Consider the following 27,385-nt stretch of genomic DNA (forward strand, 5'->3'; position numbering starts at 1 on the left):
GCCTAATCACAGATACGGGTATCGGGCAAAAAATGCTAGGCAAAGCACACAAAACCGACTTGATATGAGTCGGAATGCATGAAAGAAGCCGGGAAATTCGATGCACAAAATGCATCTGCTGCGCCTCTTCTTGAGGTTGCCGCAGTTTCTGCTTTTCTCCTTCTTGCTTTGTTCTATGTTAGTTCGTCTTCTTTCTCTCTTGTTCCGTTTTCTTATTTTTCTTCATTATTCGTCTGTATAATAATTTTAACATATAGTTCATCATAATTTATCACTTCTTCCGACTTAAATCCCAAGTAAACAATATTTGCGGGTTTTCGTCATCAAAATCAAACCCGGATTTTAGAGATTAGATTTGTTCATATCAAGTCTCTGGAATTCGCCTTTTGTATATTTTCTTCTGTTTATCGTCATCATTATCAGTAGTTTGACATAGTAAACCTAATTAATTTATGTTAACAAAATTTGTAATTAGTCTATTAATTCGTTCTAATTAATTTAAACTTGTTTCTTTATTGCTTTTATGACCAATTTACATGTAAATAATCCGCTAAATCACTTCTACATGAGTCGAATATCAGTAATCGATCATTAAAACACCAACGAACATTAACGATATGCAGTTCCGGCTTCACAGCCAGAACTCACCTCAGGAACAGACGCAGTGACCACTGCGCCTCTTCCAAGGGACGCAGCATTGCTGCGCCTGGTCCGGGGTGATTTCTGTCTCTGAACTTCCGTTGTTGCTCTGACCTAGTTCATTAGTTTACGTATTAATCGACTATTCTACCAGACGACGGTATCAAATTTTGGCGCTGTTGCCGGGGAGGCAACTACTTATTTGCTTGTTTATGTTTGTCTGTTTTTAGCCTCAAGGGACTTATCCCTTGAGGCCGTTCTCATCCTTTTCTTTAGTGCTGTTTTGATAGGTCCTACGTAGATAGTTCTAGGTAAAAGATCGTCAAAGGGAAGGCTTGGGTACTTTTGATCTTCCACCCATGTTCCATTCAATGGAGCAACAGGTGGTTTATTGTGAGAGATGTGGTGCTGCGGGGCACAATGCTGTCATCTGTCTAGCGGGAAACGACCGTGTCAAAATTTGGCGCGACGAAGTCTATGCGTTTAGGCAGCGTAGACAAGCTAGTCATTCCATTACATACGTGCCGCCACATCCGCTTCAGCAATGAGGCTATCAGAAGCCCCCGTTTATCTCGCCCCCACAACAACAAACCCTTCCTCCCGTTGAAGAGAATGAAGAGACTGCCGAGTTGAAGTCTATGGTGAAAGCACTTATACTTCAAATGCAAGAAACCGAGAAATACAGGGATGCTCACCTCAAGCTACTTAAATCTCAAGTAGCTCAAATGGCTGCCGAGTTGGATTCTAGAGACTCAGAGATGGTATATGCTGTTATTCCCGTCACTAGTCTTTCCCATGAAAGACCTGAGTTGTCTATTGATGATGAAGACATTTATGACTCTGAAGTTGAAGGTGTTAATGAAGATGAGGCTTTTCTCAAACACTTCACCACGGTTCAGCATAAAACATTCGATCGAACAGCTCAACAGTCGATCGAGCAGAAATTCCAACTCGATTGAATGGTTTGTATGATGAAGACCTCGATCGAACACCCCATACCGTTCGATCGAGTAGTGCTGAATTAGAGGACTTCGATCGAACGCCCTGCTTTGTTCGATCGAGTAAACTGTGTGAAGAAACCTCTCGATCGAGTTCTATCTTTGCTCGATCGAGTACTTTGGCCATGGAGACCAATGAACCGTCATCTTGGTTCATTTTGGATGACAATTTTGACGAAGACAATGGATACGGTGAATCCCCCATTTTCAAAGCCGAGCTGGAGGCCTTGGAGGCTGCGATTTACGGGATAGAACCCACAGAGGAGGGGAACGAGAAGGTAGCTAAGTCAGTGGTTGTTCCTAGCACGAAAGAGGTAATTTATTCTTTTGTCGATGACTCCGCCGTTAGGAGCGACCAACCTGAGGTAATTAACGATAATTATATTATTATTGGTATAGTACACTACCTCATTTGACTTGTGCTTTATATTTTAATGCTCCACCCCTTCCCAGTTGGGTAAATAATTTGATAATGTTTCACCGTATTTATCTTCGAAAATTTGATGGCTGAGACGGTATTTTAGATTTCTTTCATATGCTCCTTCTTTATTTTGGTGCTACTTATGCTCTTGTGTAGCACATGCGCAGATTTATGATCTATTGCTAAGGGCTTTGAGTTGCTTTGATCATGACTAACTGGAGCAGCTGAAGAAAGAAAAGAAGGTCGAGCTGGGACCTGTCTGAAACTAGCGCTACCGGGAGGCAACCCAGAGTTTTTAATTTTTAATTGCTTTTCAAACATTTTAGCTGTGTGTAATAATTGGTTTTTGAACCATAGACCTGGAACAGTTAAGCTTGTTTTGTTAGTTTTCGCGGGCTGTTTATTGCGTCTTTGCAGGAATCTTTTGTGGATGGTTCGATCGGGTACTTTAAATACTCGATCGAACCCTTTTGCTGCTGTTTTCACTCGATCGAGTACAACTTCTTCTCGATCGAGTGCATGCCAAAGAAGATCTTTCGATCGAGAGCCCTACTTCCTCGATCGAACTGCTTAGGTGCCCAGTTCACTCGATCGATCAGTGTTTCATTTCGATCGAGTGCTTTTGACTTGGATTCGCTTCCTATGACGCTGCTATGGAGTTGTTGGCGACCTCCCATGTTGCTGGCTGGTTTGGGGAGGTCCCTACTTCGCGTATTCTTGTGAGTTTTCCGCATCTCCACTCTCTCTTTTTAGTTTGCATTTCTTTCCCTATTTTTGGGTACAATGAGGGCATTGTACAGTTTGGTTTGGGGAGGTTATGCATCCATATCTGTGTCTGCATGTCGTTTTTATTGCATTTCTGTTGTCACGTTTAACTTCTGTATGCATTGTTGTTTATTTTTAATAAAAATTCAAAAATCTTATAAAAATTCAAAAAAATCAAAAAAATCACGTTTATTTTAGCATGTAAGTTGAGTCGGAACGGTAGATTTCAGTGATGATATTGCACTGCAATTGTCTTTTTGCTTAAGCCTTGCATAAAACTAATTATCTTTTTAGCATTGTCTTATTGCATATCTACGAGTTAATGTTAAAAATTTAGCTGAACGAATAGACTTGACCTGAAAATTTTGGCAAACTACTTATATATTCTAAGAACTAGAGCTTAATAAACTGGTGTCATTTGTGACCAGTTTCATGTAGGATTGTGAGTAGTTACTCCTTGCATAACATGTTCATTAATTTGCACGTATATGAAATTCAAATTGCTTTTTGCCTACATACATTCGGGTTAGTGGTTGGTGTTGTTGGAATATGTGTCCTCCGACAATAATGCGATCACAACTGTCGATCATGATGATCACATGTTCAAGTCTCATTTTAAGAATACATGTGGGATGTAATATTTTACAATGTCAACTGGTCCACACATATCGGTAATGATTGGCTGACTAGAGTTTGACATCACTGTCGTGCAACGGTGGTGATCAGTTGATCCCCTTAGGTCATACCTAAAGGGTAACACTCTTAATTGATTATTTAATTGATCGTATGTCGATACGGGTTAATTAAATTACTTAAAATTGACGGACGATTTTGGAAGTAATATTTACGTATCTCATTATAATTTGATAAAATGAGATGCGGTCTAAGTGATCGAATTGTTTTATTACTTAGATGAAATTATTGTTTACAGAAACAATTGAACTGAATGAATAATTTATTATAAATACAAGATGTTGTAATTTATAATTGGCAAAGTGTTTTGGTACAAGTAATTGTGAATTACTAAGTCGATTTTGTACATGACGTATTTTATTAATACGTTGATTTTTAATATGTTAAAAAATACATGACAATTTTACATGACTTGTGACATGTGACAAAATTGACAAATTGACAAAGATAAAATGGAATCCATTTTATCTCATTTGGACCGAAAATTAGGAGGGAGTATGGTGTTTAAATTATGTTATATTTTTGAGTGGAAAACAATATAATTACACCTAGCCATAGCCATGCAAGCCTATGTGTTTTCTTGGATAAAAAAACTTGACCATGCATTGGCTCCCTCTCTCTCCTTCCCACCGGTTTTCCAAGTGCCAAATAGAGAGTTTTTTCTCTATCATTTTATTCATACTTTTGCATAGTTTTTCTAGTGTAAGAAATAGAAAATACTCTCTACATCTTATGAGAAATTAGAGAGATTATAACTTCCTAAATACCTTCTCTATATCGAAATAATAGAGACCAATATAAATGTTTTGGGTCAATTTTTAGTAAGATTTATATTGTTCTAGTTAAATAATATTTATCTTTTAAGGGGTTATCTTGGGTATTCATCTTTGGGAGAGATTCTAAGCTTGAATCTTTGTTCATCCATATGAGAAAAGCTCAAGAACAAGTAAGAAAGAGATCTTACTTGTGCCCAAATAATCCGAAATCTTCAATGTAAGATGGTGATTTCTTCTTTATTCTTATCATTGTTTGCATGCATAAGATCAATGTTTAATTTTATGACTAAATTAAATCATCACATATATGAATATGTTTAGCAATGAGATATAGATTTCTAACAAGCGGTATGTAATACCCGAATATATTTTACATAAGACTATTACTAATTTTGCTTATTTTAATATGGTAGTTTAAAAAGGAAAAAAATAATATTTATAAACCCTTGTAGCCGGTTCTCCCATGCTCATAACAATTCTATAAGTTTCCTAATTCCTTTAGCCATGCCTTATCAGCCGCCTCTTGTGCTTAATGCCATAATTCATCCAGTTGATCTTATAACCCATTATCATCTATGAATTTAGTCTTGCCCATCATTAGTTGTATACATAATAATGGTGCTCTTATTATTTTGTTGGTCTGCTCTTTTGATCCATCACCACGCATCATAAGTTTTATCCCTCTACTTCCTGGTTTGTGAATTTTATGGGTTGATTTCGAGCACCATGTTAGTATCTATTGGATAGGTCACACGAGTTAAGGTAACACGATTTTACCGATCCTAATAATTTTACTATTGTTTTACTATTGTTTGAGGTTGTGTGAATTATATGCCATTTGATATCTGTGTGCTGTGTTTTATTGTGTTTTTATCGTCTGAACACTGACAATTTATCATACGGAGTAGTATATATAGTAATAATTATATATTCCTTTTCTATGAATGTCGGGCATGTTGACCTTACTTGATTTATAGTTGGTGGGATGATGTCAGCGACTTATGTTCAAATGTTCAATCGTAACAATGGACTCCAGGGAATGGAAATTTTGTGTAAATCTGATGAGGATTGTTTCCTTGAAGTTTATCATTAGTTTAAATAGTGTATTGACGTAAAAGTGTGTTTGATGATGCGTACAAGATATTGGATATTGTATATGGGCTGTTAAGTTGAATTTATGGTTATATTGAGAGTGGAGTTATGGTTTTCGTATTGTGTTCGAATTGTCGTATCCTTTGATCAGGTCTAGCGGGTGAGTAGCTTAGAGTTTTACTCTAAGTGTTGAGCACGGTTCTTTGAACCTTTGACGATATTGAAATTGAGATTGAGATTGAGATTGGTTACTGGTATTGAGTTATGAGGCCGTTGTGCCATATTGTGTTTATGGTCCAGAGTGACCCTGGTTATTGAGTTATATTATGAGATTGGAATTGACATTGAGATGGATATATTGTTTCGCGGTCTTATCCGCCAGTTCACTCACCCCTTGTCTTTGGCTTAGGTTCGACGATGAGAATACGATACCTGGTTACTTGGGAGTATTATATTATGAGACGGAGTAATGAGTGGGACAGAGTAATGACTGAGGTGGAGTAATGAGTCAGACTTGGTTAATTATTGGGTCGAGAGAGTATATTATATTATGAAATTAGAAGGAGTTGGTTTGAGTTTGAGATTAGTTATCCGGGGAGTGTTTTTATTATTCTGTTTGTTTATTTTTTTTTTCTTTTTGTTTATTTTTTTTTACGTGTCTGTGTTTCCACGCCATGACCAAAACTAAGCTGCTATATCGGGAAAGTTTCCATTTAAGAAAACTTTCCATTTAAAGAAGTTTCTATTTTTAGTAACTTTCTATTTTGGGAACGGGAATAGTTTAAGTAATTGTTTATCATTTATTTATCTTTCAGAGGGCGAATTTGTTGTGGAATATTACTGAGCACCCGACTATTTGACTACGATCGAGGTAGGGGAATACACTGATTGAGTTCTTACGATTATAAAGAGTTGGCATGTTCGGTGATTATATGACATATCTGATTATCTTATTTATCTTGTTGAGCATTATTGTTTCATACGTTTCATACATTGCATTTGCATCGGAGTTGGAGTTGGAGGAGATGAGATTATTGCGATTAAGGCCCAGTGGGTTCTCAGACTTGCCCCGGTGTCCTCGCCATTTAGCCGGTATATCGACGACGGTCGATTGATATAGCTGCCGGGGATCGGTATGGTGGGCGTTCGGGGATGTGTGTGTGATGGAGTTGAGATTGGAGGATCATATCATTGCATTCTTTATTATATCGTATTACCTACTCAACCTCGCGGTTGACCCCGTGTATTCGTGTACGCCGTGATGATCCATTTATGGGGAGCAGATTGACAGTTGTTGAGACATATGGAGCTGGCGCAGGAGGAGCATGGATCACCTGACTTAGAGCTAGCCCACTTTTATTGCAGTTTAACTATCGACTTTATTTTCGCCAGGGACATGTTCCATTTGAGTTGTAAACATTTATAACTTTCTATTTAAAGTACTTTTTATTTTTCCTTTGTTATCTACTGCCTCGGGTTTCCGAGATGGTAACACCCTTCTTTATCTGAGGAGTCCTAGTCCAGGCCCTTAAATAAATGGGGGTGTTACAAAGTGGTATCGAGCGAACGATCCTCGTGCCTAAAAACAAATGAACAAAAATAATGAATATAGGAAGAGTCAAATAAAATGAACCCAGGCTAGTAATCGTAGGAGCCCCCAGGATTGGAATGAGTTATGGGTCCCCTCAAACCAAGCCACTGGCCCTTTCAGTCTAACCTGGTAACCCTTGAGTGATGCAGAGAGTGGGTAGTAACAAAATAAAGGATCGACCTTGCCTATATTATACTAACAGCTTTTGCAGAGCGGAATGAGGTAAGTAATGATGTGATACATGGTTAAAGATGAGCAATGAAAGAATATGGTTGATATTGGCATGCTGACTTATTTGAATAATTGAGTGAAATTTTAGTGTATGGATGACATGATTTGTGAATTATGAATTATATGATGATATGCATGCGGCTTTCTGATCCCTGAACCCTTAGGTAGAGATATAATATAATGATATGTTTAATGAGTTGATCATAGAGGCACCATAAGCTATAGCTACCTAAGAGGTTAGATGTAGGAGGGATATGACCATGATTGACTGGAACGGTTAGTAGAGCCAACCAGGCTATGTTGTTACAGGATGAAGAATCAAGTTAAGTCCTATGTGTAGAGCTAGTAGACCGAAACGGGTGTCGGGTCCGTTGATAATTGTTTTGCTTTTATTCTAAGTGTGTATATACTTCTTGTTGAATGTCTTATTCTTTGCAAGAGTTTACTGTTTTGCTTACTAGGCAAATGTGATCGAATTTTGAGATTTATGATTGTTATTATTTTACTAATTGCCTTAGCAATCCATGTCTAGTGGTATGTGGAATGTGTTGCCCTAAGCCATGAATGTTATATAGTTGTGTGTTGAAAATTTCATGCCAATTTTTACGTCTAATTATATACATTTAATTTAGTTATAAGGTTAGTATTCAATAAGTGACACCTTAGTGATTTCTAGGATATATTTTCGTATTTAAATAAGTTGTGATTGTTACGATGAGAAACTAATGCATTGTCTATACATACATGATTATTGAGTTATTTAGTTGATTTTATTTTCGGTTTCGCAATCTTTACCGTTTTCTAGATGGCAATTACATGTATATGGTGCAACGTGATTTATATGCCTCAAATGATATGTAACATGTGTTGGAGGAAGAATGGTTGTGTGATAATGTGAAGTAATTTAAAGGAACCAAAATTTTTAATAAATTCCAGAATGTTACCTTGTTTGTACAGGCTGCCATTTAAAATGTGTTCTCTATATGATGGTGAACATTTTATGTGTGATAACATTCTGATTTAGCTTTTCAATGCTTTTAGTTTCATGCTAATATGAATTATATTTTGAGAGAAATAAATATTTTAGTTGACAAGTGGTCGATTGTTACTTGCACACGATTACTGCTTTCGACCCATGTTTTGAAAAAGAAACCATTTAAAACGTGTTTATTGTTTATGCATAATTCCAACTCCACTGTTTAGAATATTCATTCACGTTTTCAAAATGATAAGCCACGTAAAATCTTAACGAGTCGTTATTTAATAGTGATTTTTGCAAGTTGCCCAATTTTCTGTCTAATTGCTGTAAAGTTTTTGTTCCGACCAACTGAGTTGTAAAATTTGTTATAAATAAATTCCTTAAGCTTTGCAATTGATTCTCTTTCCTATGATTAGTTAATTCATTATATTTCCTAAAAACGATAATAGCTCGCAAAATAGCTAAGCGGTTATTAATTATGAATTTTGAAAGTTGTTGCATGATGTTTGATTGTTGAAATTGTAAGTTATGTGAGTTTCATATAAAAGTTTAATCAAATATGAATTATGTGATGTAACCATGTAATACTCTGATATGAATTCTGTAGCATGAACGGTAGGCATATGATATGAGTATGAACCTTGTTATATGATAATATAATCTTATTTGTTTCGGTGAGTTTCATGTAAAGTAGTCTCAATTATACAAACGCTATTACATTGCTTGAATTTTGCCTGGTGTCTTTCTCTAAACCTGATTTGCAGAAATATTGATTTTACTTCTATGATATGATTACTGATATGAAATATTTTAATTCGTCAAGTATGAACTATGAGTTAGTTGATTGCCTACATTGATGTAAATGTGTTAATTTGGTGTCAAAGCATCCAAGTATTTGTTACCTTGATTTTGTGTAATGTGTAGCATGAAATTGACAAGTGTGTTTTGTTGCTTGAAAAGTCGGATGCTAGTTGCCAGTATAGATTAATTAGCTTATCAGATGATTTGTGCCTATTGTTTCAGTAATCTTCTTGAACATTGGATGTGGAATTTTATAATGGGGTTACGGGGACGTAACCATGTTTTAAGGAGGATAGGATTGTAAAATCTTGATGGTTTACGATCTGGCTAAGTGGTATGTTATGATTGGTCAATCGAGAATTGGTGATCGAGAATTGACCATGCATGGAGTCGGCTGTTTTAATTTGTTATTATTCGGTCAATGTTGTGGTTCTTTAAGTGTCACATACTTCTGTCGTATGTTCAACTTTGGGGACAAAGTTTCTTAAGGGGGATAGAATATAACACTTCGCGTTTTAGAGCTTATGTATACGTACTACTTGTGTTTGTCTTATGCTTGTGGATGTTGGTTATCGTTACGGGGTGGCGAACTTCGGGACGAAGTTCCTTTTAAGAGGGGAAGATTGTAATACCCGAATATATTTTATATAAGACTATTACTAATTTTGCTTATTTTAATATGGTAGTTTAAAAAGGAAAAAAATAATATTTATAAACCCTTGTAGCCGGTTCTCCCATGCTCATAACAATTCTATAAGTTTCCTAATTCCTTTAGCCATGCCTTATCAGCCGCCTCTTGTGCTTAATGCCATAATTCATCCAGTTGATCTTATTACCCATTATCATCTATGAATTTAGTCTTGCCCATCATTAGTTGTATGCATAATAATGGTGCTCTTATTATTTTGTTGGTCTGCTCTTTTGATCCATCACCACGCATCATAAGTTTTATCCCTCTACTTCCTGGTTTGTGAATTTTATGGGTTGATTTCGAGCACCATGTTAGTATCTATTGGATAGGTCACACGAGTTAAGGTAACACGATTTTACCGATCCTAATAATTTTACTATTGTTTTACTATTGTTTGAGGTTGTGTGAATTATATGCCATTTGATATCTGTGTGCTGTGTTTTATTGTGTTTTTATCGTCTGAACACTGACAATTTATCATACGGAGTAGTATATATAGTAATAATTATATATTCCTTTTCTATGAATGTCGGGAATGTTGACCTTACTTGGTTTATAGTTGGTGGGATGATGTCAGCGACTTATGTCCAAATGTTCAATTGTAACAATGGACTCCAGGGAATGGAAATTTTGTGTAAATCTGATGAGGATTGTTTCCTTGAAGTTTATCATTAGTTTAAATAGTGTATTGACGTAAAAGTGTGTTTGATGATGCGTACAAGATATTGGATATTGTATATGGGCTGTTAAGTTGAATTTATGGTTATATTGAGAGTGGAGTTATGGTTTTCGTATTGTGTTCGAATTGTCGTATCCTTTGATCAGGTCTAGCGGGTGAGTAGCTTAGAGTTTTACTCTAAGTGTTGAGCACGGTTCTTTGAACATTTGACGATATTGAAATTGAGATTGAGATTGAGATTGGTTACTGGTATTGAGTTATGAGGTCGTTGTGCCATATTGTGTTTATGGTCCAGAGTGACCCTGGTTATTGAGTTATATTATGAGATTGGAATTGACATTGAGATGGATAATATTGTTTCGCGGTCTTATCCGCCAGTTCACTCACCCCTTGTCTTTGGCTTAGGTTCGACGATGAGAATACAATACCTGGTTACTTGGGAGTATTATATTATGAGACGGAGTAATGAGTGAGACAGAGTAATGACTGAGGTGGAGTAATGAGTCAGACTTGGTTAATTATTGGGTCGAGAGAGTATATTATATTATGAAATTAGAAGGAGTTGGTTTGAGTTTGAGATTAGTTATCCGGGGAGTGTTTTTATTATTCTGTTTGTTTATTTTTATTTTTACGTGTCTGTGTTTCCACGCCATGACCAAAACTAAGCTGCTATATCGGGAAAGTTTCCATTTAAGTAAACTTTCCATTTAAAGAAGTTTCTATTTTTAGTAACTTTCTATTTTGGGAACGGGAATAGTTTAAGTAATTGTTTATCATTTATTTATCTTTCAGAGGGCGAATTTGTTGTGGAATATTACTGAGCACCCGACTATTTGACTCAGATCGAGGTAGGGGAATACACTGATTGAGTTCTTACGATTATAAAGAGTTGGCATGTTCGGTGATTATATGACATATCTGATTATCTTATTTATCTTGTTGAGCATTATTGTTTCATACGTTTCATACATTGCATTTGCATCGGAGTTGGAGTTGGAGGAGATGAGATTATTGCGATTAAGGCCCAGGCGGGTTCTGCAGGACTTGCCCTGGTGTCCTCAGCTACGAGCTGGTATATCGACGACGGTCGATTGATATAGTCTGCCGGGGATCGGTATGGCTGGGAGTTCCGGGGATGTGTGTGTGATGGAGTTGAGATTGGAGGATCATATCATTGCATTCTTTATTATATCGTATTACCTACTCAACCTCGCGGTTGACCCTGTGTATTCGTGTACGCCTGTGATGATCCATTTATTGGGGAGCAGATTGACAGGTTGTTGAGACATATGGAGCTGGCAGGGGAGGGAGCATGGATCACCTGACTTAGAGCTAGCCCACTTTTATTGCAGTTTAGCTATCAGACTTTATTTTCAGTTTTGGGACATGTTCCATTTGAGTTGTAAACATTTATAACTTTCAATTTAAAGTACTGTTTATTTTTCCTTTGTTATCTACTGCCTCGGGTTTCCGAGATGGTAACACCCTTCTTTATCTGAGGAGTCCTAGTCCAGGCCCTTAAATAAATGGGGGTGTTACACGGTATCAAGAGCCTTGGTTGTTTGCATGCAAATCGGTTATAGTTTTTCCGAGTTATACGATTAACATATAAAACTTGTAAATTTGTGTTATTATGATATATATTGAGATATTTTATGCATGTTAAAGTTTATGATCCTAAAATGTATTTAGGATATTTTGGTTAATTTATGGATTTTTATTGTTCATTTTATATAATAATGGCATTAAAAATGTGATTTTATGATAAAAATATCTTTTTCGGACTAAAATTAGCTAAACTTCGAATTTTCCAGTGGTTTTTGGATATGTTTTCACATATATTATTTTTAGATGATATGGAAAGTTTCAAAATTTTTGGAGTTCTTATGCTCGAAATATGGATTTTTCATGATAAAAATCGAATTTAAATGAAAAATAGCTTTATATGAGAAATATTTCGAATCTGGTCATATAAATTTAGTATGTTGTCACATGCAATTTTACAAGATGTTTGTGAAATAATACGCTATATTGAAGTCTTTATGCATGATTTATGAATTTTTGATGAAAAATAGCATAAATAGTGACTTAATTAGTGAATAATTGGTAAAACATACTTCATGACTAAGGAAAAACGTCACATGTTGCATTTTATTATATTTTTCAGATCTAAAATTGAAAAGTTGATAAATATAATTTTTCTCATGTTTTTATGATTATATTTGTTAAATCCGATAAACCGCAACATAATTTTTTCCGATAATTTTTCCGAATTTTTAACCTAAGTTTTTTGAACATTATGAGTGTCATGGTATTTTTCCAGGATGTTCATGAGCTTAAATTTCAAATTTCAAATTTATTTGAAATTTTTGTGATTTATTTGAAGTTTATAACATTTTATTGAAATTTTGGGTCCATTAATGAACAATTTTAAGAAATGTGAGTTAATTATAGTCAAATAGTTAGTGGAGACTAATTTTGAGTCCTAAGTTGGTTAGGGTAATTAACTTGTGCATAAATATGAATTTATGTAATTTATTGTGATTCTAAAAGGTTGAATCACGCAAATCCGTAAAAACCGTTTAATATACGATATTGGCTCCTTAAAGGCGATTTAGCATAAAATTGGGCACGTTCATACATATTATAATGCTGTATTTTATTTATGATTGTCATAATTTTATTTTATGTAATTTTTACTTAGTATGGCCTTAGGTTTTAATTGGTATTACCCGAAATGTATGGGAATATCGATTCGGTTGTAATTTATTGTGATCTCGTATCACCGTTTTTTAATTTAATAGATTTATTTTATTTTAATTACAAATGTATAATAGGAAATTATGTAATTCGTTATGTAATTTATTTATTCCGGAGTTCCTTGAAGATGATGTCACTCAAGGAAGACGATACATAAAGACGGTGTTACCTCGAGATGCGTGCCAAAATCGAAGTTCAAGGGACCAATGGAGTTGGTTTCCGAATATGTAATAGGTAATTAGATTTTCTATTTTAGGAAGGCCATAATAGGATTTAAATTTATGCTTTGCATTTTATTTATATGTCGCATGCATCGTTAAATCGCCATAACTAAAACATGCATCATCTTTTAATCGAGTTTATCGACCGTGTCAATTACAATTATCATAGCTCACCGCTTTAGTTCACTTAAAACGTGATAGATAATAAATTGACACGACCTCTCGCTAAAAATAAACAATTGAGACTTAGCCTTACCAAAAAGTAGAAACCATGAAGTACCAGTTTCGCAAGGGAGTTGAGCCGGCTTTACCGTAAGACAAACCTTGTTACGTTGGTGAAGTGGGTGATAAATGTCTATCCACCAAATTTATATTAATAAGGGGTATTTCGGCACACCGTGCCCTAAGTTGATGTGGATTTGGATCATGGACACATTTATTCGAAATTTGGGTTGAACTCAACGAAAGTATTCACGACGTATTTCCGGATGTGTTTCGGGCTAAAGATAAATATTAATGTAATTTTATCGACCAAGAGTTCTAAAAGTAGAATCGATTAAAGAGTTAATCCACCGAGTTATATTGATGAGGGGTATTTCGGCACACCGTGCCCCAAGTTAATATGAATTTGGATCTTGGAATCATTTATCATAGTTGGGTAGAGGTCACTATGTAAATGCTTTACTTGTTATTTACAAGTATTAATAAAATGATAAATGTTAAGTTTTCCACTATTACGTTATCATTTTGTTCTATTTCTTTACCACAATTCATATGCGATATCATTTCGATTTTGATTCAATTCTCCATTAAAACATCGTAACTAAAGACAAAATTTGAATTTTCTTCTAAAAACCTCGAATTATCCATTGGAAGGATCTCATGGAAAAGTATAGATAAAAGTTATTCATTATCAAACAGGTTTTTGATTCTTGACTAACACATCTACTTATAATGGATTGTTTTTTCATATACTTAATTAAATTAAGTACCTTGAAGCGATAAATTGTTTTGGTAATTAGATTTGTCAGAATTAGTAATTGACCAAAATAACGCAACCACTTCAATGAAAGTTTTAAGACTAAAACGATTCAATTGAAGAGTAGTCTTCATAAGATTCAACTTTGCCTTTCTAAGTAAAGATTCTTTGAAATGAGTGGGAGCATTCTCTTAAACCGTTAAGAAAAGGACGAGGTTCAAGAAGTAAAGATTATAATGGAATTGATACAAGGTAATGTTAAAAGTAAAGTTATTGAGAATAGCGATACAAAACCTATCAATCTCGACCGATAAAGTTTCCATTGTCTTAAATGTTGGACACTAGAAAGGAAACTACCCCAAATTATTAAAGAATAAGCAAGTTAGTTGTGGGACATCTAATAAGACTTAGTTCTTTATTTATTTAATTGACATAAGTTTTGCTAGTACCATTTTGTCAATATTAGAAACCGGTGGTGGTTTTCATCATTGTACTTGATACATAGGATGATTAGAATATGACGACTAACAACTATGATGTCGAGATATAGAGTCATTGTGTACTCAATCTAGTTTTTGGGTTTAGAGTTGTACTTAATTGTGACTAGTAAGTACATAAACTCTAAATAAGAATATAAACTTGTTAAGATACAAAAGAGGTTTCACTTTTGTGACCCTATACACCATGATTTGATGTATGGCTAGCCCATTATCAAAGTGATTATATTCTAAACCAAACTAGAATGATATATCATGAAGATGATGCAAGACTCAAATTGGTAACCCAAAGATTAAACCTTAGATTATGGAATGATGAACGCAAAGAGTTATCGAGTACTCTTGAAACCATTAGATCTTATGGTATATGCGTATCTTGTATTCAAAGCAAGATGTCTCGTGCCTTTTGGTTGAAAAGGAGACCGAGGTTGTAAATCATTGATACATAATAGGTTGATCATTTTCTTTTACCAACGATTTAAGTTGACACTAATATGTTCACTTGATAAGGTAAAAAGAGAAATCTTTGAAGACGTTCAAAGAGTTCAAAGAATCACGATTTAGTCGTGATGGGATTATCTAAGTGAAGACTTTGATATAAGCCAAAGGAAATGTGATATAGTATCACAAGTTAAATCTCTCTTAGCACGCAATATGGAATAATGTGTGGTTGGATAAAAATTCAAATGCTATTCGATAAGGTTTGGACTTCGATCAAGTTACTTGATCCTTTTGGGGATTTTATCATTTTGTCTAAAATATTTTTCCACTAAATCTAAAACGAATCATATGAGATATGAAATGGTAGGGTACCATGTTTGTAAGTTTTCACAAAGAAACAAATGCTCATTTTTCACTTTCAATAATCACGAGTATAACGAGTTTGTGGCTCGTGAAGCTGTCTTCCTAGAATACAAGTTTATTTCTATAAGACAGAGTGGGAGAAATTATTCAAGAGCCACAAAGAATGTTATGTCAATGTTATGTCGCAAGAAACTGGTCTTTCTTGGCTACATGTGATCATCATGTGTAAAGACGTTTCTTCAAAACCTAGGAGGTTAAAGTCATCACTTGTTGAAGATGATGAGTTAGTGTTACTTTTAAGAAAGTAAAGTGCTTAAAGTAAAAAGCTTACAACTTACAAAGAAATTGTTTGATTCAAGTTACTTCTGGAAAGTAATGAATATATGACTTACATGAGAAGTATTTAAGTCACAACTCAATTCAAGGCTTAGAGCCATGAAAATCCGAAATTAAAGGCTTGATTAGTGACAAAGGGTTTTGCACTAATAAAGAGAGATTTCAAAGATTGATTGGTTAGCAAAGGGTTTTGCACTAGTTGAAATGCTTAAGTCTATTTGAATCTTCTTAGGGATTGTGTTTCATTATGATGATATACATATAGCAAGTGAATCTAAAACCCACTTCTTCAATTAGAAGGAATGTATTCAATATATGTTATGAGTTTTATAGATTCTTACAATCCTAAGATAATGTGCAACTTAAGAGATTGTCTTAAGTAGGACATCAATGAGTTGGAATCAATGTTTTGATCATGTTATAAAACTTTTCTCAATAGGTTGAGAAGTTGTGTTTATACATGAAGTTTAGTGGGAGTTACGTAAATTTTAATTAGTCTTATATGTGGATGACATATTGATCGTTGGGAATGAGTTAAGACTTTTGGAGTATTATAATACATCTTTAATATCCGGATTTATGAAGATAAATCCACATGATATTAGCGTCAAATAAGAAGTCTTATGTTGATAAGATTCATGACTAGTTCAATTACGTTGAACATATTTGATTGATTCCATTTGCTTCCGCTGCCGAATCAATTAAATAGGAAATGATGTATAACACTTCATATACTTTGAGTATAATGAATTGTTTCAAAATCGAATTCAAGTAATAGTTACCAAGTAGCCATATAGATTAACCTTAAGTGCTTGCAGAAGCATTAAGGATGTAAAACAAAGTGTTTTTGGTGCAATTTTGTGTAAGGGTATTACACAAATGACAATTGACAATTGAGATTGCGCATGGTTTCTGACAAAACCATAATCAAAACATATGAGGATGGTTAAGATACCATTGTGGCTATGTTATTTAAGAAATAGATTTTCTAGAATCGTTCTAGGCAATTAAGAACAATGAGAAATATTTACAACGGAAATTGAGTACACTTGCAATCATGAGATATGCAAGAAGGATGAGTCCCGCACACTGTGAAAATAGTGGGAGCTATTCTAAGGCTAGAGGGCCTATGTCTTGATTGGATCTCGACGCGTACTCAGAAAGTTTTGTAATGCAAATGTATACATTACAAAGGAAAACGAATATGTAGTAAGGTTGAGTAAGGTACAAGAAGTTGTTAAAACCTACTTACCAAAGCCTTCTCATAGGCTTAACATGATGAGTCATGTCATTTAAATTGAATTGAGATGTACAACTACATTCAAGGCCAAACTGGATTATAGAATATGATGTAGTAATCAAGTATTGACTACTCATATGATAATCACATTTATCGTTCGAGTTTTTTAAATCTGAAAACTCCTTTTATACTTTGTTACATCAAAATGGGTTGTAGAGACAATTGAACCCCGTTAAAGTGAACACGGAATAGCATTGTATTCGCCCATAGTTACTTACATGAGGTGACGTCTTGAAGTGACTAGAGTGTGATGCGATTTATGGCAAGTTCAAGTGCCATAGAGTCATATGAGAATGACTAGTCGATCACATAGGCAGACTGTTAGGAACACTTTGTCGGGCCTTATGACCGCTTATAGAGTTCTGGCAAATTTATATAGCCTGGTCGTGGCGAGAGCTACTATAGTATTCTAATGAGTCGATTCTTTTGACTAAAGGCTGTTCGCCTAAGATGGCACAGTTTCAGATTAACTTTGATTTGTGTTACTACGACCTTCGTAAATGGGGTCAAATGGGCATATTTTGGGTTATGATGGCTGTGGCTAGTCGAAGGGAATAAGTGCGATAGGAATTGTCCACCCCTTGTCAGGGTTATAACAATATCTCAGGGCCACTCGAGGAGTAATGAACTGGAAATGCGTGGCCACGCTCGGAAGGTATCCATGGTGGATAAATTCCGGTCAATCAGTTATTCTCCAGATCGAGGAAACCACTCTCGATATGATCACTTGCAAGTACGACCCGAAATACACCTTGCATTGAGTGGGAGATAGTAATAAGACAAGAGAATTGGTGACGCACACTTGTCGAGGATAAGTGGGAGATTGTTGGAATATGTGTCCTCCGACAATAATGCGATCACAACTGTCGATCATGATGATCACATGTTTAAGTCTCATTTTAAGAATACATGTGGGATGTAATATTTTACAATGTCAACTGGTCCACACATATCGGTAATGATTGGCTGACTAGAGTTTGACATTACTGTCGTGCGACGGTGGTGATCAGTTGATCCCCTTAGGTCATACCTAAAGGGTAACACTCTTAATTGATTATTTAATTGATCGTATATCGATACGGGTTAATTAAATTACTTAAAATTGACGGACGATTTTGGAAGTAATATTTACGTATCTCATTATAATTTGATTAAATGAGATGCGGTCTAAGTGATCGAATTGTTTTATTACTTAGATGAAATTATTGTTTACTAAACAATTGAACTCGAATGAATAATTTATTATAAATACAAGATGTTGTAATTTATAATTGGCAAAGTGTTTTGGTACAAGTAATTGTGAATTACTAAGTCGATTTTGTACATGACGTATTTTATTAATACGTTGATTTTTAATATGTTAAAAAATACATGACAATTTTACATGACTTGTGACATGTGACAAAATTGACAAATTGACAAAGATAAAATGAAATCCATTTTATCTCATTTGGACCGAAAATTAGGAGGGAGTATGGTGTTTAAATTATGTTATATTTTTGAGTGGAAAACAACATAATTACACTTAGCCATAGCCATGCAAGCCTATGTGTTTTCTTGGATAGAAAAACTTGACCATACATTGGCTCCCTCTCTCTCCTTCCCACCGGTTTTCCAAGTGCTAAATAGAGAGTTTTTTCTCTATCATTTTATTCATACTTTTGCATAATTTTTCTAGTGTAAGAAATAGAAAATACTCTCTACATCTTATGAGAAATTAGAGAGATTATAACTTCCTAAATACCTTCTCTATACCGAAATAATAGAAACCAATATAAATGTTTTGGGTCAATTTTTAGTAAGATTTATATTGTTCTAGTTAAATAATATTTATCTTTTAAGGGGTTATCTTGGGTATTCATCTTTGGGAGAGATTCTAAGCTTGAATCTTTGTTCATCCATATGAGGAAAGATCAAGAACAAGTAAGAAGGAGATCTTACTTGTGCCCAAATAATCCGAAATCTTCAATGTAAGATGATGATTTCTTCTTTATTCTTATCATTGTTTGCATGCATAAGATCAATGTTTAATTTTATGACTAAATTAAATCATCACATATATGAATATGTTTAGCAATGAGATATAGATTTCTAACAGGTGTCACATGCAGAGAGGTGCTTACATTCCCCTTTCTTTCATTTTTACCCATTTAACTCCACATTTAGCCAAATTTTCCTGTTGACCCTTAGCTACATCCAAATTTAGCCTGCCTTGTCAAGCTAGTTTAGTGTATGTTTCACGATATATATTTCATTGTGCCAAGTTTGGATTGTATCTGATGATTTGGAGTTGGTAATTTATGAAGAAAAGGAGGATGAGAAAAGAAAATTGAAAAAATATAGAATTTGAAAAAAAATGGAAAAAAAAAACGTGAAGAAAAGAAAAAAAAAGAAAGAAGAAAGAAGAAGAAAAGAAAAAAAAGAGTTTGTGTTTGTGACGGTCTCACTCCTATGCTTTACTTATATCTATTGAGGGGTATGTTCAGTTTGGTTTGGTGAGTTTTGGTGCCAAATGAAGGGCACATGTGTTTAATTCTATAATTGAGCGAGAATCGGATGTTGTTATTTGGTTCTGTTTAGGTACTAGCTTGGCCGCCTATACCTCCACATTCCCATAAATGTTTTGCCTTTTCTTACCCATTTCCTCAGTTTACCATACTTTTGTAAACCCTCGGCTGTGACAGGACCTTGTTGGTTGGAATGTGTGTACGGTAGTTAGAATTGTCTATCATATTAGTTGCATGCATTTTTATGTGGGTCGTAGTTTAGGCGAGCGACTATTTTTCTTTCTCTCTTACATTCATTCGTTTACCTTTGCTTCATAAGAGAAGAGTGAACCGTGAGAGTCCATCATTAAAGGTCTTGCAAGGTCGACGGTTCAGCTTTATTATAAACATCCTACAACTCGTTTGCATTTGACTGTTTTGCTACGAATATTGTTTGCTTGCATTAAATTGGTTTAAGTGGGCATTTGTAGCTAGCTCTGAGTTTTCTTATCCGTTCCTTAGTTTGCATTTAGTTTACTCGAGGACGAGTAAAGGTTTAGTTTGGGGAGATTTGATACGTGCATTTTATATAGTCTTTTTAGGCCTCTTTATGCACGTATTTCTATGCTATCATCGTAGTTTTATGCTACGAAATGCCCCGAATATTCTACTTTGGTTTGTTTTGCTTTATTTGCAGGAATATACCCGAAAGTGGTAGAATCAAGCCTTTTATCGTCCGTTTTGCATGCATTTTGAGGATGAGTAGATTTGGAGCGGAAATACCGCTGTTATGGGATGCATGAAGTCATTTCGGAAGCTAAATAAACAAGTCAATGCTGAAATCAACGAAACACGTTGCTGGCTGAGTCAAAGTCACTCGATCGAAGGCTTTTATGGTCGATCGAGTAGTTTTGGATAGCAGAAGAGTTCGATCGAGTAAAATCATTGTTCGATCGAATTGCGCATACTTGGAGTTCCTCGATCGAGTAGGTTTTCTACTCGATCGAGAGATTTTGCTATGATTCTGTTCGATCGAGCAGTTTCAAATGGCTCGATCGAGTGGTTATTTATTGGGCTCGGGCTTTTTCAGTTTTATTTCGTTTTTAGGTCAAATAATTGTCTTTCCTATAAATAGGAAAGACGACAGACGACTTAAGGGAGGACTTACACATCCCCTCATACATTAATCTTTTCCCTTTCTCTCTGTTGAACACTGCCTTTCTTCCGGATCTTATTTAGTAATTCTTTCTCTATTCTCTCTTTATTTTGCAATGTTATTTACTTCTTCATCTTCTGCTTTTATTTTATTTATTATGTCTAGCTAATTTCCCTGCTAGGATTTAGGGCAGTCAGTGAACTGATGTTAATTGCTAATTAGGTTATAGATCCTTTGCTATCGTTCTGTCTATGTTGTTAATCACTACCGTTAATTGTGACTAGCTATTTGAATCGATGCATTTAGCTTAATTAACCTTGGTAAGCCTTGACCTAGACCGGAAGTTTGGAAGGGGTGAGACCCGCAGTGAACAATAGGTGCTTTAGTGAGGGCGGAAGCTAAGCTAATAGTATTTTAGAGCGAATTGAGACCGGAAGGAGATATTCGTTGATCGACACATGTGACCGATCCGTACCTTAGCTGCAATTAACTGACATTCATTGATGACCCGACAATCCTAATTCTCTCTCTCTCTCTCTTGCTAATTCCTCTTATCCTTAATTCTCTTCCTTTAATCTTGATTAGTTTAGTTCAAACAATTAAAACCCCCATCTTGTGACCTCAGACGGACTAAATTGACAAGTAGATAGTGGCCGCCTCCCTGTGGAGATCGACCCTACTTACCGCTGACTTTTGTTAGTTTATCTAGGTTTATTTTTGGTACCTGACGACGGTATCACTCCCACACCAACGACCTTAGGTTCATAAACCCATAAATCCTTTTGGAGTTCTCATACCTTAGAAAGCTTAAACGCACGCGTTTAAAACAAGAATTAGTAACCCAGTAGTTCCTAAACTTAACCCTAGGATCCCCATTCCACTTAGGTTCATAAGCCTTTAAGTTCCCATACCAGACGTCCTTGTAGGTTCGTACGCCCAGGTTCACACGCCTATCTCTTTAGGTTCCCAAACTCCCTAGAGTTCATACACTTCTACCTTTAGGATCATATTCCTTTAGGATCACCTTTTCTCTTTAGGATCACCTTTTTCTTAGAGTTCCTACACCCAAAACTTGGCTACCCCTTAGGTTGAACTTATATTTGACCTCCTTCCCGTCAATGTTTTCCTCTAGGGCCCCACACCCTTGCATAATCCTTACATATCTTTTAGGTCTTAACCTTAGCTCCTACGCAACTCCGGAAACATCTCAGGAAAGAAGTCTCAGGTATGGTCTCTTCTTATGGATGGCGAGCTTCCTTACGTAGTCTAATGGACTTTAAACGACCCTCCCCGATAGTCGATAGACTCTAAAATGTTCCCGATGACAGGTCCTTGGCTCAGACCCCTTGAGCCGCCTCGCGTCGTCATAGTCGTCAGGTTGTAATCTTCGATTGACATGATGGCTATACTTTGACTTTCGCCTTATCCAAGCCTCAGTCAAAGTGGGGGCTCTGTAGATACCTCATTTCTGCACCTCCTGCAAGCCACCCGGTGATGATTGGGCCGCATGTTTGGTACACGGAACGATTTATGACAATTCGTAAGTTTATCGTCAAGTGATAGCTCAAATACTTGTGTCTACCCCTTGGTCATCATCTACATGCAATTACGGTCGTTTTGACAGTAATTAGAGTTCATTTGGAGTCCGGGTAAAAAACCGTCTTCATTTTCTAATAAACCGTTTAAAATGCCGAGTCGGAATGTTCTGGAATGTTCTGGATATTTCTAATCCATATTTTAATCTTTTAATCTTTTGGCAAAATATATCCCGAAATTATATTTTAAACAATTAGGAAGTTGAGATCTACCGCAATTCCATAACAGAAACGCGGAAAATCTTTCTTCCGCAGGAGGAAACTCCTGGGGAAAGGACGCAGCACTTGCTGCGCCTCTTCCATGAGCCACAGTGGCTGCTGCGCCTCTTCCCCAGCTTTTTTCTGTGTATTTTAAGATCTTTTCGAGATTTGTTTCCAAAGTTTTACCGAAATCCTAATTCCTACGTGTGATTAGTATAAATAGGGACCTTCGTTCCTCATATTTCTCACGCGAGTGTCCGCCCTTCTCTTCTCCCTTTGAATTCTAAGACCGTGCTCTTTGCTTATTGGCGTCTATGTGCTTGAACTTTCGACCACGTAAGCTCGGATCCTTCTGAGTACCAGCTCCGTTTTGCATGACCGACCAATTTGACCAACTCCACTCAATCAATCTAATCAATTTAATTTAATTCCTCTTAGGAGGGCCCTTTCATCATACATTCGAGTCGAGCAATCACTAATCGTTAACTTAGTTAATCTCGTTCGTCAAACATGTAAGTATGAGGGTGTAAATCCCATGTTTTATTATTGTGCTTTTTTATTGTATAAAATTAATGTAAAGTTTACGTCGAAAGCATGTTTAAAACCGATTTAACCTTTTGTCAAACCCTTTTTTCGGATTAATGGAAGACAAACGTCGAGAAGAAACGCAGCAACTGGTGCGCCTCTTCGAAGAGTTGCAACATCTGCTGCGCCTCTTCCTGAGGTTGCCACAGTTTCTAGTTTTCTTCTTCTTACTTTGTTCTCTGTTAGTTCGTCTTCTTTCTCTCTTGTTTCGTTTTTCTTATTTTTCTTCATTATTCGTCTGTATAATAATTTTAACATATAGTTCATCACAATTTATCACTTCTTCCGACTTAAATCCCAAGTAAACAATATTTGCGGGTTTTCGTCATCAAAATCAAACCCGGATTTTAGAGATTAGATTTGTTCATATCAAGTCTCTGGAATTCGCCTTTTGTATATTTTTCATCTGTTTATCGTCATCATTATCAGTAGTTTAACATAGTAAACCTAATTAATTTATGTTAACAAAATTTGTAATTAGTCTATTAATTCGTTCTAATTAATTTAAACTTGTTTCTTTATTGCTTTTATAACTAATTTACATGTAAATAATCCGCTAAATCACTTCTACTTGAGTCGAATATCAGTAATCGATCATTAAAACCCCAACGAACATTAACGATATGCAGTTCCGGCTTCACAACCAGAACTCACCTCAGGAACAGACGCAGTGACCACTGCGCCTCTTCCAAGGGACGCATCATTGACGCGCCTGTTTTGGGGTGATTTCTGTCTCTGAACTTCCGTTGTTGCTCTGACCTAGTTCGTTAGTTTACGTATTAATCGACTATTAACCGTAATATCACCACTAATGTAATACCCGTCCTTTTAGGGACGCGTTGACCGATCTTGGGGCATGTGGTAACCTTTAGGAATTCATGCAAGAGACGCCTTGTGTCATGATAGACCTTGGGATGAGTGGTACTCGATCTAGTCGAGGCTACTCGATTGAGTAGGGGCCACTCGATCGAGTAGGTTGGTTACTCGATCGAGTAGCGTCTTTACAACAAGGGTTTATAATCGTGTTTTGATAGAATCGCAAATCATTCTGTGGACAACAGGGGGCCCACGGGGGCGCTTGGGAGAGAGAGAACAAGCGTTTGCATTTTTGTGGAGTCGCCACCAATTTTTATGGGAAATTGGAACCGTTCGAATACCTCGTGCCATGTCAAGACACAAAGTAGAGACATGAACACCAAGCAATCGTTACCCTTAGCATTCTATGTCTAGAATGACTCTCGTGGATGCCAATGAACACGGATGTTCACAGAGATCTGGAGTAAGGGGTGAGGGTACGTATTAGGAAGCTCTTTTGATCGAACACCTAATCCCGCCCGCCTTGATAGCGGTCTCTACTAATGATTAGGGATATCATTTATACTCGATATATCGTCGATTGTATGCATGCAATGCAACATCCAAGTTTTAATCCTAGCATGTGAAGAATTAGACTAAGTCGGTAGACAATTAATTAGCATACAATTAATGTCGAAGTAGGATCTAATGCTCAATTACATGTGAAAACATACAAATGATACAAGAAATATGATAAAGACAATAAAAGAAATTACAATAATGAAAATTACAATAATTACAATAGGATTATTTATTTATGTCGAAAATACCTTTAAAACGGACAATTTGAGAAAACGAATAAAAGAATAAAATAACGAACCGAAACAATAGATGATAATACGGATAATAGTCAATTATACTTAAGCTAATTAAACTAGGTCAAGCAACAACGAAGTTCAGAGACAGAATTCAACCTGGAACAGGCGCAACAGGACTGCGCCCTTTGGAAGAGGCGCAGCAGTTGCTGCGTCTGTTCCTGACCTGAATTCTGGCTGTGAAGCCGGAATTGCGCGTTGTTAATACTCGTTGGTAAATTTAATGATTGATTAATTTATTTACTCGGATGGAAGTGATTAACAGGTTATTTACATGTGATTAAATGGTCATAAAAGCAATAAAACATGGATGAGACGGATTTAAGACGAATTATTTACATGAATGAACGATTAATTAGTGACATGGGTGAATGAAATAGGTTAAACATGACGAATTAACGAAAAATTAACGATGAATATGACAATAAAAATATATTAAAACTTGAATTCCAGAAACCCGATATGAACGAATCAAATTTCTACAACCCGGAATTGAATTTAATGACGAAAAACCCGCAAATATGAGATTACTTCGGATTTAAGTCGGACTAATGATGAATAAAACATGTTAATGATGATGAATAATATACATATAAAATTATCATGCTATTATGGTCAAATAATTAACAAGAACAAACGAAAACAAACAAAAGACGAACGAATTACGGAGGACGAAGGAAGAAGAAAGGAAGCAGGAACTGCGGCAGCCTCACGAAGAGGCGCAGCAGGAACTGCACTCCTTCGAAGAGGCGCAGCAGTTGCTGCGTCCTTTCTCGACGGTTTGTCTTCTGAAAACCCGTAAAAAAGAGTTTTTAAAGCACGGTTTTAGAAATCGGTTTTAATTGGTATTTTCGACATAAACCTTACAATAGTGGTACAAAAAGTAAATAACAATAATAAAAGAGAGATTTACACCCTCAGACTTACATGTTTGACGAAACGAGAAGGACTAAGTTATCGATTAGCGATGCTCGACTCGAACTATAATGCAAATATGAAAGTGCCCTCGTAAGAGGAAAAAGAATAGATTAATTAAGTTGATTGATTGTGGAGTTGGTCAAATTGGTCGGTCATGCAAACGAGGCTGGTACTCAGAAGGATCCGAGCTTACGTGGTCGAAGGTTCAAGCACGTAGACGCCAAAAAGTAAGAACAAAGGTCTAGAATGCAAAAGGAGAAGAGAAGGGCGGACACTTGCGTGAGAAATATGAGGAGCGAAGGCTCCTATTTATACTAATCACGTGAAGGAATTAAGGTTTCGGAGAGTCTTTGGAAGTGAATCTCGGAAAGATATGAAAAAGATACGAGAAATACGCAGAAAAGGACCTGGGAAGAGGCGCAACAGCCACTGCGTCTCTTGGAAGAGGCGCAGCACCTGCTGCGTCTGTTCCCAAGTGGTTTCCTCCTGCGGAAGCAAGATTTCCGTGTTTAAATTATGGAATAAAAGGATAATTCGGTTTTCCTTAATATTTGTGTGAATATTTCGGGAAATTGTTTACCAAAGAATAAAGATTTGTGAAATATTTATAAAATATGGAATAGAAATATCCGGAACATTCCAGAACATTCTGACTCGGGATTTAACGGTTATCAGAAAATGAAGACGGTTTTAGACCCGGACTCCAAATGTACTCTAATTACTGTCAAAACGACCGTATCGGCACGTAGATGACAACTAAGAGGTAGAAATTAATATTTGAGTAATCACTTGACGATAAACTTACGAACTGTCGCAAATCGTTCCGCGTACCAAACATGCGGCCCAATCACCACCGGGTGGTTTGCGAGGGGTGCAGAAATGAGGTATCTACACATTTCCGCCTCCTTCCTTCAGACCTAGATGTCGCCTTACCTCTTTCTCTTCACCTTAATTCCTTCCATGGGAGCCTTTGAGGATGCTTGTGCCTTGGGGATAGGTTGCTTGAGTCGGGTAGCGGTCTTGACGCCGATATACGATGCGTAGGTATGTCATCATCATCATCATCTTTTTCATTGTTGTTCCTTGTAGGATTGTGGTGGTAGTAATAGGTTTTTATGCTGTTTGTATAGGGGTTTCGCTTGCTTGGTCGATGTCATGTGATTGAACAAGGAATCGCTGCGGTTGGCTAAAGGTAGGTTCGCCTACTCAGTTTTTGATGGTTGTTTAGTGTGTCGGTTGTTGTATTGATTGTAGTGTCAGTGTGGTTGATTGATTATGGTAGTCGGTTGGTGTTGTGCTATTTCGTTGGTTGTTGTTGTGGTGCAGCTGATTGTGATTGATTGTCTGTAGTTCTCGAGGTGCATCCTCGGCTGATGAGTGGAGTCACTTGTGGGAGTGGCTTCACGCCCTAGTTTCACCTTCCGTGTAACCCGCCAAGGGAGGGGATGTGCATATTAATAGGACAGGGTTATCGCTCAGTATGATGAGCGGCCCTTAGGTGGGAACGGCTGCGGTCCCCCA

General features: G+C 36.2%; 1 protein-coding gene across 1 annotated transcript in view; it reads left to right on the forward strand.

Annotated features, from left to right (window-relative positions):
• The first annotated feature begins 1,277 nt into the window (after positions 1-1,277).
• LOC141631216 (protein FAR1-RELATED SEQUENCE 5-like) overlaps positions 1,278-27,385 on the forward strand; it is a 40,483-nt gene continuing 14,375 nt past the window's right edge. Inside the window, exon 1 of the mRNA XM_074443918.1 lies at positions 1,278-1,491. Coding sequence (XP_074300019.1) covers positions 1,278-1,491 — 214 coding nt within the window. The remainder of the gene's footprint in view (positions 1,492-27,385) is intronic.

The sequence above is a fragment of the Silene latifolia genome, chromosome Y, assembly GCF_048544455.1.
Source record: "Silene latifolia isolate original U9 population chromosome Y, ASM4854445v1, whole genome shotgun sequence".
In the NCBI taxonomy this organism is placed as follows: domain Eukaryota; kingdom Viridiplantae; phylum Streptophyta; class Magnoliopsida; order Caryophyllales; family Caryophyllaceae; genus Silene; species Silene latifolia.